Source organism: Herpailurus yagouaroundi, unplaced genomic scaffold (genome assembly GCF_014898765.1).
Source record: "Herpailurus yagouaroundi ecotype Mexico unplaced genomic scaffold, PumYag 166, whole genome shotgun sequence".
In the NCBI taxonomy this organism is placed as follows: Eukaryota; Metazoa; Chordata; class Mammalia; order Carnivora; family Felidae; genus Herpailurus; species Herpailurus yagouaroundi.
The window spans coordinates 10,557,860-10,572,995 of record NW_024412407.1 but is presented as its reverse complement, the minus strand read 5'-3'; the positions used below and the strand labels follow the sequence as shown (position 1 = coordinate 10,572,995).

General features: G+C 36.1%; 1 protein-coding gene across 1 annotated transcript; it reads right to left on the bottom strand.

The window, feature by feature from the left end:
- Nucleotides 1–2,331: 2,331 nt before the first annotated feature.
- On the bottom strand, nt 2,332–14,745 carry TWF1 (twinfilin actin binding protein 1). Its single transcript, XM_040488387.1, has 9 exons — nt 14,617–14,745; nt 12,932–13,009; nt 11,179–11,357; nt 10,084–10,179; nt 8,883–8,987; nt 7,101–7,226; nt 6,482–6,632; nt 6,207–6,328; nt 2,332–4,483 (listed from the first exon to the last, which is right to left on the bottom strand). The coding sequence occupies exons 1-9, from the start codon at nt 14,639–14,641 to the stop codon at nt 4,313–4,315; spliced, it is 1,053 nt and encodes a 350-aa protein (XP_040344321.1). The 5' UTR covers nt 14,642–14,745; the 3' UTR covers nt 2,332–4,312.
- Between the last annotated feature and the right edge of the window lie 391 nt (nt 14,746–15,136).

The window sequence follows — 15,136 nt, the reverse complement described above, 5'->3', positions numbered from 1 at the left end:
AACGTGCAACCTTTACCACCACACCCTATGTCATCATATAAACATAATCTTCTCTATCATTGAGAGCTAACTGCTGTGCCGAGCACTGTATTATGAGCATGTTCTCATTTAATAATCCTATAAGACACGTTCTATCTTTTCCTTATTGAGGAAATTGATGACCCCAAAGTTTAAGTAACTTGTTCCTAGCGGTCATCATATTAAATTGCCATTGTCCACTCTTCCCTACATCAATGCCCTTTGCAATATAGTTGTATAACTTTTCTCATCAGGAAGCACAGTCTGTTTCCCAAGCCCTTAGATCTAAGATGGCCTTGTAACTAGCTTTAAACAATAGAATGCACCAAAAGTGATATTGCAGTTCCTAACCTGGGCCTCAAGAGTCCTTGGGTATTAGTCTCCTGGAACACTGCCACTGCCATGAGAACAATCCTGGGCTGAGAGACCATGCAGAGCAGGGACAAGTCACCTCAGTTAATGTCATCCTTGACCAGCCAACCTGTCAGGTGACCACAGATATATGAGAATATGAGAGGTTAACCAACTGTAGACTTGTGGAAAGTGATTGCTGCTGTTCTAAACCACTACATATTGGGAGTGGTTTGTGGTATGGTAGCAATAACTGAGTTCAGTCATTTAGCCACTAAGTGGCAGCATCACACACACAGACACACACGTTCACAAACACATGACCCATGTTGGTCCGTCCATACAGCCTGGTAATCGGAAACTAGGAAATTACAGTTTAAATCGCATTCATAGCTTGCCTCTTCCCATTAAGCATCCAGACTTCAATAAGACCCTATGGCCTGGCTGAATTCTAGCAAATGTTGATGGGTGGAACGGCACTGGCAGTTGAGTAAAGGCTGGTCTTGGCCTTTCCAGAGCAGTCTGCTGAAAGAAGATTCCCATTGGAAGATGCCGCTCAGGAGTGAGTTAATACTAGAGTCTTTCGTGGTAGAAATCACGGTCCAGAGGACAAGAGGCTGGCTGTGCTAGTGACATTTGCTTTGGCCAGAAATGTAGCGCTGAAGGCCAGAGCCTCCGTGAGGTATCTGCCATTGCTGGAATGTGCTCCTCTCCCCACTGTTCTTCAAGGAAAGTAAAATATTTTGTATTCATTCAATACATAAAGTATCCACTATGTCTTAGACACTGTTCTGGGCGCTGAGGATGCTGCACTCCTTTCCCCCATTACTTTGTTATTTTACTGGAGGAGACAAACAATATGCATAGATATAAAATCCCTGAGTGCTCTAGAGGAAAAATAAAGCAGGATTATGGTGAGAGGGACAGGGAGTACAATCAGATTGGGTTGTCAGGGAAGACTTCTCTAAGGGGAGGACACTTGAGCAGAGACCTGCGTTAAGTAAAGGAAGAAGACGTGTAGGTCCTGGATTGGTGATCCAGCGTGGGAGCAGTACCTTCGGCATTCCTGAGGCAGCAACAAGCTTGGTCCATTAGAGAGGTACAACAAGCAGCTGATGAACTGGAGCTGACTGATCCAGTTGGAGAGCCATTGGGCTCTCAAGTCATGAAGAAGCTAATGGGCGACAGGAAGGACTAGATTTTATTCAATGAGATGTTACCTCTACTGATAACCACTATATACCAGTATACAATACTAAAGAATTTGTTGACTGAATAGAGAAAAAATTTTATCATAAGGCAAACTGTATCCAGTCATGGCAACACAGGATTCATTTATAAAACTATGTAATTCCTGGGCCCACTGATTTTATCAAAATCTTTGGATATAAAGCCCCAGAATCATTACTTAAGAGAAACTCTCATCCTTATAATTTATGGCTGTGTATGCAAAGTATATGAAAGGATATATACCAAACTACAATATGTATCTGAGGCACATTATAGTTCTGAGTAGGAATGCCTTAAAGAACTGAACTCTATTTAAAGGTTTCTAAAATTAGCCCTTTTAAGGACAACTCTCCAACTTTTGTAATTTAGCGCTAATAAAAAGATCCATCTGATAGTGAATCATACGCAGGAGTGCATTCAGTATTTGCTGGATGGCTGGCAAGCTTAGTGTCAAGCATGTTGGTCACCCTATCGTACTGGGGTCTTTCACAGTCAGAACAGTTCAAGTCATGGCATTTTCATTATTGCTGCAGCAGTGGGAAAGTTCTAATCTAAATTAAGCACTCTATTGACACAACTTGCCTAGGTTGCAAGATGTTTAAAACCCTCCATTTAGATAGGTGAATTAACAAATGAATACATGGGTTGAATTTTCTAACTTGCTACCAGATACAGCATTATGCAGAACTGTCCAAATATTAAAGAAAAAAAGTTACAGAAAACAACTTCGTATACAATGTAAAGAGAAAAAAATTTTATTGCAATATAAAATGCACTTATAAAATGTCCACAGAAGGCATGTAATTCTTTACTGCTATATAAATTTACTGGGAATATTTTATTCACCTTTGATTGTTATGATGTCACCTAAAACATATTGTAAACACTGAGTTATACTCTATAACAAATGCATCACTGATTTTCAGCAATCTTGGTTTAATAATTAAAGACTATATAATCACATCTATATTCTGGAATGTCCATTTACTTTCATGTAGTGTAAAATTTAGACTATAATTGCACATGAATGGTACAAAAAAACATTCACTACCAAATTATTTTATACCTTCATTACAGGCTTAATGTTCTTTCTGATTGAAAATACAGCTTCAGCTATGGCCTGCAACACAACTCTAGGATTCTCAATGCAGTAATTTGTGTATATGTGTGTCTACGTGGGCACCCATGAAACAACTTAAAGTGTATCTTTAGAAAATAAGTGCAACATTACTGCCAATTATTTTGCATGTTTAAATATTATAGTCTGATTATCTGTAAACAAACAAAACCCCACACAAATACTCTTAACTCTAGAAAAAAATCCTGTCAACCCATAATTATTCTAATATGCTTTACTTGAACACACATGGAATTTTTGAAAGGTGCATATAGTACCTTAGATAATAAGGTATAAAAATGTGTTTCATATTTTATACTATGAAATGTGCATTTCTAATATGTTTTATGCAGCATAAAGTTTAGATCAAGAAATTCGAAATCCTGGATCCCCATCGTTCATTTAGAAAACTCCTCCCAGTTATGGCTCTTGCAGCAGGTTTATCAGATTTAACATGACGAAGTGTTCGATCTAACTCCTTCCTTATTTCAAGTATCAAAAAAAAAAAAGGCTCAAAATTTCTAAATTTCTGTAGGTTGTAGCTGAAATGCAAAGCTTTAAAAACAGTTAAATGTGTTTTGAAATAAGATATAAATTGAAACCAGATTCTTAAGTGTTTAATTTGTGTTAGGCTATTAAGTACTAGGACTTTCCAACAATTTTATTAAATCTGAGTATGCTTAAAAGTAATAAAGAACACAATTTGCCTATAAATACGTGGTTCTGGAGAAAAATCAATCTTGATGTTTAAAACTCTTTCAACATTGTTGACTTTTGTTTTTTTAAGGATATTAATATTCAATCTAAACATAAATATTTGGCCTCACACTATATAAGGAAATGACTTACTTTTGAAAAGGAAATTTTGTAAAGCATTAGAGAGAGAACTTACTAAAGCTGTTCAAATAGGTCTTCCAACGTCATCAGAAATCCTGCAGTATAGAAAATATCTGGTACCCTTAAGGTTTCAGAGTGAACTGATCTTCTGAAACTTTAATGCCATTTAAAAACCAAAAAAGTCAAATAGAAAAGACTGCTGCCATGAAACAGTGTTTCTACAAGTTGCAGACGTGACCCCACAGGCTGAGTTAAGCGTTGCTTCTCAGAGTCAGCAACTTTCCACCTTTACCCAGGCACACTAAATTCTCAGTTTAGAAAATAATCTAACCTGGTCCTTAACATATTCATAAGTAGTATGAATATTTTAAGGTCTTTCTTCCTTACAGAAAAAATTTGATGTCTCACTAAAAAGTAGTAAGGAGTGTATCTTACTTTGAGACATTAGACTTTCTGGAGTTGGCCCAAGTGTATAAAATTTTAAGAATTATGTGAAAGCATGGAATCGTTATTACTCTGTGAAAACAGTGTGACCAAATTAAACATCACTATGACAAACCCTCTTCTACCTTTAACTCAAAAATAGAAATCATGAGTCTTCTATAACCTTAATTTTAAAAACACACAGAAGTGAAAAGTGCTATTTTTCAAAAAGTACATTTTCCCCCTACTATGTGTCAACGTGGAATGATTTCAGTTCTCCTGTACTAAAAGCTGGACTTTAAAAAAACTAGTATTCTAATGTTTAATATAATGATTTTAATCAGCAGTGGCTTCACTTTCAGCTGGACCCCTAATAAGTCTTCGAATTCCTCTTTTTCCTGCAGGACCTTTGGGCTTTGCAAAACTTTGCTTATGTGCATGCTGCTTTGGGTGTACTTCTTCATAAAGGAAGTCTGCTGTCAACTCATCCCCATTGTCTATCTCGATCTGTAAGAGATGGAATCAGTAAAGTGTGATATGATATGAAGAAGACAACATTCAAAACCTAATACAAGCAAGGAGCCAGTTTTCAGGTGTGAATGCTCACAAATATGTAACACCCATTCCAGCAGTATCAAGAACCATATGTAATAGTTTCACTGTTGCTTTTTTTTAGGGGGGGGAGGGGATTTGTGAGTTGCTTGAATACATAATCAGCTATAATCATTTTCTGTTTGCTTCCCTCTTTCTTCTCCTGTTTAACTAATGTTTATTTATTTATTTATTTATTTAAGTTTATTTATTTATTTTGAGAGAGACCGTGACAGCGTGAGCAAGGGACAGAGAGAGAAAGGGGGAGAGAGAGAATCCCAAGCTGTCTCCACACCATCAGTGCAGAGCCTGATGCAGGGCTCAAACTCACAAAATTGTGAGATCATGACCTGAGCCAAAACTGAGAGTTGGATGCTTAACTGAGCCAGGTGCCCCTTAACTCACATTTAAAAGTAGAAGCCAGGGGCGCTTGGGTGGCTCAGTCGGTTAAGCATCTGACTTCAGCTCAGGTCATGATCTCACGGTTTGTGAGTTCAAGCCCCGTGTTGGGCTCTGTGCTGACAGCTCAGAGCCTGGAGCCTGTTTCAGATTCTGTGTCTCCCTCTCTCTCTCTGACCCTCCCCCATTCATGCCCTGTCTCTCTCTGTCTCAAAAGTAAATAAACGTAAAAAAATAAATAAATAAAAGTAGAAGCCACCACTGTACTCTCAAGTTGTTCTGCTTTGGTACACTATGCATATTCAGGAACATGACTCCTCGGCCCCTTCATTCTTGGGTCACTTGAAATCACTCTAGAACAGGGCCAAATTTAGCCCAAATTAAGAGTGTGTTTCACATTTTTAAACGGTTAGAAACACAAAATAATAAAACAAGAATATGTAACAGAGACCATTTGTGACCTGGTGAAGCCTAGAATATTTACTATGTGGTCTTCTTGTAGAAAACAGTGCGCCAGTCCCTGCTTTATCTTAGGAACTTAAAAACCTTAAAGGGTTCAGGACCTAATACACTGGTAGTTTATAAGAACTTGTGTTTTAAAGACTTCAAGGGCTCAAGAGTAAACCATCATCTTTCCCTAAGCCTCAACTACATTTAAGAAAATAAATTTAAGAAAACTGGTAGCTTAGCTCCCCGAATTCAAATATTTATGTCCGTTCCCTCCTTTGTCAACAACTAGAGTCTCAACCATCCCAAGAGTCAGTTGTAACTAGAGACTATAGTTCTTTACTAATAGCAAGTCTTGAGACAATCACAAGTATGTGGCCCTAGCAGCACTGTCCAAAAGAACTTTCTGCAATATGGAAGATGTCCTCTCAATTCTGCGCTGCCCAGTACAGTAGCCACCAGCCTCATGTAGCTAATGAACACTTGAAATGTGGCTAGTATGATGAAGGAACTGAATTTTACATTTTACTCCATTTTACATTTTACTCCATTTTAACTTATACTTAAATAGCCACATGTAGCTTATGGCTACATATGAGAGAGTACAGATCTAGAGAGACTGCAGTAATGCCAGATCACCCCCAAGCACTTGGAGAAGATCCTAAGGATTTATGAGGAGAACAAGAAAACATACTTTCATTTATAAACCACCATACATCATGAACTACACAGAGAAGACAATAAAGATCTAATATAAACTGAAAATTTTAAAGAAAGAGGTAGGTAATTTTACCTTTCTAATGACATCCATTTGTAATTGTCTTTCTACAATTTCTAACAGAGGGCTCTTGCAGCTAGAATACAGCATCCGTTCTCTTATACTGCATGTGTATCCAGGCATTGAATAAATAAAAACTGTGAGTTAAAATAATAAAGACAATTAGCAATATATCACTCAAAGCAAATATTAAACTATAACTAAGTCCTCTGGGCAAGAAATAAGAATACAGTGCTAAGCTGTCAATAAACAAACTTAAAGTAACACGTTCAAAACAATATATTATATACCTATGGACTCCAAATAGTCTCCTTCATGGGAATGTTTATACAGAAAGAAATGGTAACGTGCTGAATCCTTGGGAATCCTCTTTGGCAAATCTTTCAGTTCTGTATTTGTCGTACTGGCCAAAATTATAATTTCATTTTTTATGTCTATTTCCTGTCAATGAGAAATACATTCATTAAAACAGATACACAGAAAATTTAAATTTATAATAAATAAAACCTAAGAGACAAGGGGAAATTTATACAGGCTTGACTTTTTCACAAGGAACATACATTGTCTTGTAGTTTAAAAAAAAAAATGAATAAAAAAAAAAATCAGGAAACATGCGGCACCTAGGTGGCTCAGTCATGAGCCGACTCTTGATTTCGGCTCAGGTCATGATCTCATGGTTAGGGAGTTGGAGCCCTGCGTCAGACTGCACTGACAGTGGGGAGCCTGATTGGGATCCTCACTCTCTACCCCTCCCCCACTCATATTTTCTTTCTCTCTCTCTTTCTCTCTCTCTCTCTCTCAAAATAAACTTAAAACAAATTTTAAATCCACTAAAAACGAACCTATTTTATGAGCCAAGAGCCACCAGGAAGAGCAGCCATTTCATAATAACCATCATCTGTCTCTTACCAATTGCACATAGTTGAGCTGTCTGTTACTTAATTTTTCCAAAGCCTGGAAAGCTTCTCGAGAAATAGGAAATGCTACTCCTTGTAGTGTTTGATGCTTAGTGTCCACACCCACGTCTGTTTGTACCTAAGTATGATAGATTTAATTTACTGATGAAGCTGTAGCATTTAGCAGTGTCATACAGCAAAGACAAGAAACCCAATCTCTACCAAGTGCCATTCCACCCTTGCCCATTTTAATGTAACTAAAATTAACCCTTAAAATACCATGAACTTAAAAAGCAAGTAATTTTTCACATTTGTTCATGTTCTGCTAGCACCTTGTCAACATGCAGAGTGTATGACATATCTTTATGAAATGCTGGGAGTGAACATTTGAGTGGGTATGCGCTGTTAGTGGGGCTTTGGCGGGGAGGTTGTTTATATGTTCGGTTTGGCACATTTGCAGAGAACTATATAAACTCTTTGAAGTGTCTTCAGATTATACTTTAATTACAAAACTTACTTGATAAAATTTATGAACAGTGTGATATATATGCAATATGTGTAAAACTTTACTTTGTTCTAGAAGACATAAAATGCAACACAAACACCATGCACTGAATTGAAAGGAGTATGAACAGTATACAAAGACACAACACAGCTCAACAAATTATACTACTGCAGAAGTTCCAGACTTAGAGCTTTTCATTACTAAAAACAAATACTAGAAGAGTACTTCAAGAAAGCTTTTGATGCATGTTTCACGACTTTTATACTTAAATGATAGCTAGTATAGGGTCTCATTTGCAGTGTTGCAACAGAAAAGTCAAATAGAAATTTTACTTTTAAAAAAAATGAATGGAGATTCTACAGCATAAATGATATTGGATAATGAAAACATCATAGAACATATGCAAATGCATACCCCAATACGATCCTCTGGGTTCTGATTGCAAGGAATAAAACAAACTATCAAACTTGTAAAAAAAAAAAAATCACATAAGAATCTTTACTCAAATAACTTGAGTTAAAATAATATAAAGATAGATCCTTGCTATCAGGTTAATATTAAGTAATATTCAATCACTTTCCAGACAGATTTCTATTAGTCTGTTATTCGGACTAGTGAATAGTGGTTTCTGTTACTTGTTCTTTCCTATAAAATCCCAGTAGAAATATAGTAGTTACTCTAACTTGTAATTAGAATAGCTGCAGTGAACACATTAAAAATATGATAAACTATAATATGGATCAAGTTTATTGACTCTAATAGAACTGGGCTAAACAAGTACTCAAAAAACCATCTCCCATAAATACATATGCACATGCCTATCCAGGTAGCACTCAGAATTTATAGAGCTTCTAGAAATAATAAATATCTTATAGCATTTATATTTTTTCCTCTTTAGTTACCATGATTCTCTGAAATAATGTAACTAAACAAACTGGCTTTGGGCAACCTCATTAAATATAATTCTTTGCACTAAATGGGTAATGTACATTTTTCCCATTTACTTAGTAATCAACGTACGAGGTAACAAAAAGTTGTACTTCCAACAGGAACACTTACTAGTCTGTCACATACATTACAAATATAGGCGAAAGCTACTTATGAAACTGGCACGAATTTTAGTATTTACTTTTAATTATTTTTTCCTGAAAACACATCGAGCACATAGTCTTATCTCTAAATTATACAGAATAAATGCAAGCTACCTTACTTAATCTCTATTAATCTATTAATTAAAAATATTTTTTCAAACACTTAAAATCTTGCAATCGTTTCAAAAATGTAATTTACCTCATTAATTTTAATTTGTCGTAATTCTTCCTCAGCTGCAGTCAATGGGGCAGGAGATGACTGTGAAAGCAAGTATTTTTTATATCCATGTAATGATACATCTTCCTGTAAACAAAGAAATGGACTGTTACTATCTATTCTCTAAAAGTAAAACCTCAGTGAAGTTACTTTAGGAAAAACAAAATTATTAACTTAATAGAAAATATTTTGATTGAAGTATAGTATCAAGAATTTTATTACTCGTTACAGGTTTCAAAAAATGGTGAAGGGAGTATTTACTCTTCATTTCCCACAGTTTTATAATTACTAAATCTTTTGTATGAGTGTGGTGGTGCTGCTGCCAGTCACATGATACACTTGGGTCATGTTTAAATCCACAGGACAATAATAAGTAAACTTCTGGGGAAGCCTGCCCCATAATTATTCAATAATCACCACAAATTCTGTATAATTATTCATAGAAATGACCGTAGTTCTTATTTAGAAGAGTAAAATATTCCAAAGAGGTCTACCTTTCATCCATATTTTGTGACTTGGAAAACTGGGACTAGAAAGAATTGAGAAACCAGGCCATGGCACAATTAATGGTGAATAAGAAAAGTATTCCCACACAGTCTTGTGGTCTACCTACTAGATAATTTAACTGTTAAAAAATATTTGTTTTCTTAATTTGTGTGTATATGTATAAATATATGTATTTACCATATAAATTATATAAGTAAATTCTTAATCATAATTTAACTAGTTAAATATATTAATCAACTATCCCAATTAATCATCAATCAATTGACCTGCCTCAATGTTCCTGGTTAACATAATATGCATAGTTACTGCTTCTACAATGTGGGTATAAATGTCCAAAATATCTAAAAATTACCATCTCTTTCAAGTAGTCTCTCATTTTTGTGAGCCTGTTTCTCTTATCATTAAAGTGAAAAGGGTGAACTAAATGAGGGGTTGAACTAGATGATCTCTAAGGCATATTGCAGTTTCTGAAGACTAGCAAAGGACATTTCAACATATTTTAGAGAGTAAATACAATGTTTCAGTTAACTTGCATATCGTATGAAATATAACAATATTTTCTCTTATTGTTACAGATTCATTAGTCTAATTTCATAACAATTACATATTACCTAGAAGTTCTTAAACTGGTTTAATTGCAACACGTGGAATCCACATAAAAGTTTAAGTTTTGTACCTTTACTGTTCCAAATACTTCATCTTTAATGTGGCCACCTCCAAACTCCTTTTTCAGAGTTGCTCTTGTTGCTGCATATAGCATTTTTTGACGAACCTAGTAAGTTGTGAAAGTTTACTCAGAAATGTACAGATGAAAACTATTCATTATAAAAGACAGCACTTTCTGAATGTATTAAAATCTTCAAGCACATTAGAAATAAACTATGATAAAGCTGAAGTCCATGGACTGTAACAGGCTTAAGTACATGTGTACAAATAGCCATCATGACAGTTCACCTATTAAGGTAGATTTCACTTTATGTCATATTTTTAAAAAATTGGGAAACTAAATTTTTAAAAATTAATCACTTTTCAAAGTATACAATGAGATCAAGAATTAAAAAAAAAACCTATTAAAATACTACTTTGGAATATAAGGTAGAAAACATCGCTTGAAATGAGGTAACCTGGATACTGACATTTTACTCAAAGCAAATCTCTAGATCAGATATTACTGATTAAGTTGTTTAAGAATCAATGTTCACAGCACACCTGCAGCATATACCATTCTATGGGAAACACAAAGATGAAAACTACAATATATACCATATTATTAAAGAGTCTAATAGCAACTACTAAAAACTACAAAAGGTAACTGCCAACTAACAGAGGTAGTTTCACAAAACTGCATGTCAATCCGCTAACTTTCCTAAAAGAAATACTAAATGTAACTAAATCAATCCGCTAACTTTCCTAAAAGAAATACTTGCGTGTATGCCTATCATTTAAATGGTAGCTATTAAAAATATTTAACATAATGTTCAATTAGGTTTCAGAATTATTTGAAGTATTACTCTCAGAGTATAGTCATTTACATATAATTGCCAAAGATTTTTAAATTTAAAATCAATAATACTGTTGATTCCAAGGGCAAGATTTCTGAATATAAGTACATTACTCCTGATTCTACATTACCAACAGTAGGATTTTCTTCATGATCACTCCCTTCTATCGGAAATAACTGTTGCTTCTTAACTTTCTCCTAGCCTAGGACTATTTCAGAAAAAATTTTTCTAGCATTTAATGTTAAACAAGTAACAAAAAAATTACTTACATGAGAATGATCTGGAGACCAAGCAATGAATATCCATTCATATCCCTGGGCATTCTGAGAATCTAACCTGAATAATATATAGCACGGTTGTTTGTCCTCCAATAGGGGTAAAACAAAGGTATCATAATCCTTATCCCAGGAATCTGAAGGCTGACTACATGAGCCAATCACAAGTTTCTCTATGAAGAACAAGTTTTAAAAGACACATGAATGGTTTGAAATTCCAAATGGTAATGAAGAGACAATAAATTAATAACATAGTCATCTATTAATACTATTATTCACATCTCTACATAGAACAGAAGCTGCAAATAGCATAAATGTTCATCAATAAGAGAACGATCATAGATGTGGCACAGTTATATAATGAATTCATATTTAAAAATAGTGAGTTCTCTACCAAGACAAATTACAAAAATGTTTACAGAAAAAAAGTTGCAGAATAAGATGTTAGTTTACATGAACTTAAAACTCAAAATAGCACTAGGAGTTATCTAGGGGGCTACATATAAAAAAACACACTGCAGATATATAAAAACTCCTAATATGGTTGCCTCAGGAGAAGGAGGTCAGGAAGTGAAATTGTTTAAAGAGGATGCCCTAATATCACAAAAATATTAAGTTAAAAAAAAAAGCTGAAGCAAATACGATAAAACGTTAGTAGTTACTAATTTAAGAGGAGATGGAAGTATTTGTTATATTATTTATTCTCTGTAATTCCCTTATTTAAAAAATTTTCTCAAAACAAAAATAACGATTTAAGAGACAGTGTCATTTTCCTTCCGTAGTGATGCTAGACAAGTTTTTCCATTTTAGTCACTTAAATAGTTGGTTAGGAAATGATGGCATTTCAATATTTCTAAAATATGCTGCTTTACAGCATATGTTTATTACTATCAACTATGGTAATATATATATATATACACACACACACATAAACACACACACACACACAGAAACAGTAACAACTGCATATTTTTCAAACTACTCTGGTATTTTTAACATATAAGTAGAAAATAAAAAGGAAATTAAATTTACTTCGAGTTTATAAAAGAACAAGTTATTTTCCCAAAGCAAAATATTTCCAGGTATTCAAGAAATTTAGGTATTTAAGCAATTGGACCATTGGACTATTTTAACATACTCATTTGCGATAATTGTCCAAATTCAAATAGAGGGAAACTAAAAGATTCTCCCATCCATTCAATATCCCTAACAGAATTATTTTGAAACGATCAATTTGTAGTGTTTTACATTCTTAGAACTTTTCCCCAAAACAAAACAGGGAAATCCTTTCTCCAGCACAGATTGCAATCATGTGGAGAAACTGGGAATTTGAAGTCCTTTGTTTCTACTTCAAAACTAACTTTACTGAATAACAATTCTCAAGTAACTTCTCTTTTGGGGGGGGGGGGGTTGGAGATGATCACTTGTTTACTGATTTCCAATCCAGAGATGGAAGCACTCACATTAGAAACGGGTTGTGGTATAGAAACTGAGACGCAAAAGGTAAAAGCAGAGGAGGTCGCACCAAAAAAAACATCTTTCTGTTTCCCTGATAGTCAACCTCAGAATTCAGAAGGTAAGCAGCAGCTAAAGGGACATGACCAAATATACAGGATCCAAGTTACCTAAAGGCAAGCTTTGAACTTTCTTCACAGTAATTAATAGTTCCAATCACTGAAATGACTTAGAAATTTAAAAATATAACAGTAATCCAAGGACAAACAATATTCAGAAATGTAAAACTAACCATTTTCAATAGATATTTTTAGAAGTCTGTATTTTCCATTTCTTGCTCTTGCAAAGATATCTTTAACATCTTCACTTGCTGTATAAAAAGATAAAGAAAAGTAAACCTATTTTTTATAGTTACATGTTAATATTTTCTAATGCTACTCAAGTGAGGAAAAAATAAATTATAATACAAAGAAAAAAAAAAGGATGTAGTATCCCCTTATTGTCAGTAATTTAAGTTATAAAACTTGGTGTAAATAGCAGAGTATACAGCTAAGATATATACATGTTAATATAGCTTAAAAGTATATGAATTCTACTATGTTTTAGCTAGAAAATTCCAAAGCAAAAATAACACTAGGAGTGAAAATATTAAAGTTACTCAAATCCAATAAGGAACAAATTACAATTTTAAAAAACACCTTGATTGCTTGGTTGAAATTGTTGAAAATCTTTCATTCTCTTCTAGTCCAATTTCAAGCTTATAATAACAATTCGATTCATTTTTATATTTTCACATTAAAAGCAACAGTAAATATAAGATATCCTATCCCAATTAAACAAAAAGTCATTAAAGTGCATTCAAGCTTGTACTTCTGGTAATATTTTTCTAACTTGTATTTCTCAAAAAGCTAGAGTTAAGTTCACTAAACAAATATGTATTTAATAACTTAACGCTTGTGTTCCTATTAAAGCTTCGATTTCGTTCTGATTTCATTCTTGGGTTGTAAGAATGAACCATTACTTAAGCAGTGAATGCTGTAAGGCTCAAACATGAAAATGAGTAATTACAAATTTAAATGTCAAAACTGACGAATAAAACAGTGCTTTCAGGTTTGAGAGCATTTTGCTTGTGTTTGTGTGTGCAGGGAGAGGTGCAGGATGGTCAAAGACCCATAGGAACAAAACACAATTAAATGTTCATCTGGGGAAAAGGTTCGTTGTCCATTAACAGAAGAGCGTGGGTTTATATTAGCCCTCGTTAAGTAATCGCGAGTAACCCCGGGATATATTATTTCTGATGAGGCGAGCGTTTCCAGACTGCCCATTTTCAAACCAGGAAATAATGGAGGTCAGATATAATTGCACACTGAACTGCCTTCACGGGATGATTAAATTCAGCCACACAGATCGGACTTTTCAGTTCCCTGGGGAGTACCTAAGAAAAAGATCAAAACACCCCACACCCAGGATTTCTCAGAACATAGTTCACGTTTCCATTTTGAAAGAAAATGCGGAAGAATTTGGGAAGCACCTTTACTGGAAATAAAAAAGATTCCAGTATCTTTCGTTTTATAATCAAACTCTTGTAACAATCTCCTTTGCACAGTGAAGCCCCAGTAACCTCCAGTGTTTCAGGTCTCCCGTACCTGATACAAAAGGGGGAAAGTTAGACTACAGTCAGGGCCAGAGGAAGGCATATCCCCTTCACTCAGGCCTCCTCGCAAACCAATTTCTTTCGCTTCTGCGAATTTCGGGTCCGTCTGTAACGTGGCGGCAGACGGACCCGCCTGGGAGGAACGCAGGCCGGGTGGCCCGGGACCAGAAAGCGCGGAGAGGCGAAGAGGCCCCGCCTGCGCGGCGAGAACGGCACCCGTTCCCTCTGGGCCCGACTCCAGCCCTCCTCGTCCAGCAGCCCGCCCGGCTCGCCCGGGGCCTCCCGGGAGCCCCTCTCCCGCGCGCCGCTCCGGGCGCCGTTACCTTGGATGCCGGTCTGATGGGACATGGCGGTGGCCGCGGGCTCCCGGCTCCGAATCTAAGTGCAGAGAGCGGCCCCGGCCGGCGCCTCCAGGAAGTGGCAACTCCTCCGCCGGCCGCCGCGCGTCATCGGCCCGCGACCCGCGGCCGCCCCGCCCCGCTAGGCCGACCGCGTCCTCGCGCGCCCCTGCCGTCCCCCGCCTCCCTTCCCCGCGCGCTGTTCTGCCCCCCGGGCTGCAAGTCCGCTTCACCCGGCGCTCTTCTCCAGCTCTCTGCTGGGGGTCTCTGCCCTGGGTCTTGCCGCCGGCTTCTCTGGCCCCATCGCCGTGAAATATCAAAGAGCCAGCAGGATGACCTTGCCCTCTACTGTCTGCACTGCCGACACCACCATTGGCTGGTTCAGCAAAAAAGATGCTCAAAAATGGGAATGATCATTTTACTGATCGTATATTTTCAATTTGAAAAAAAATATGAACGGTATCTTTCTTTGTTTATTCTTCCTACAGTATAAAGGGTCACGCAC

Coding starts and splice junctions, on each gene's coding strand:
- TWF1 (XM_040488387.1), bottom strand. CDS start 14,641: ATGTCCCATCAGACCGGCATCCAAG. Junction 13,010..14,616: donor CCATCAGACCGGCATCCAAG/GTAACGGCGCCC, acceptor CTTTTTATACAG/CAAGTGAAGATGTTAAAGAT. Junction 6,329..6,481: donor AGACTATTTGGAGTCCATAG/GTATATAATATA, acceptor TTTAACTCACAG/TTTTTATTTATTCAATGCCT.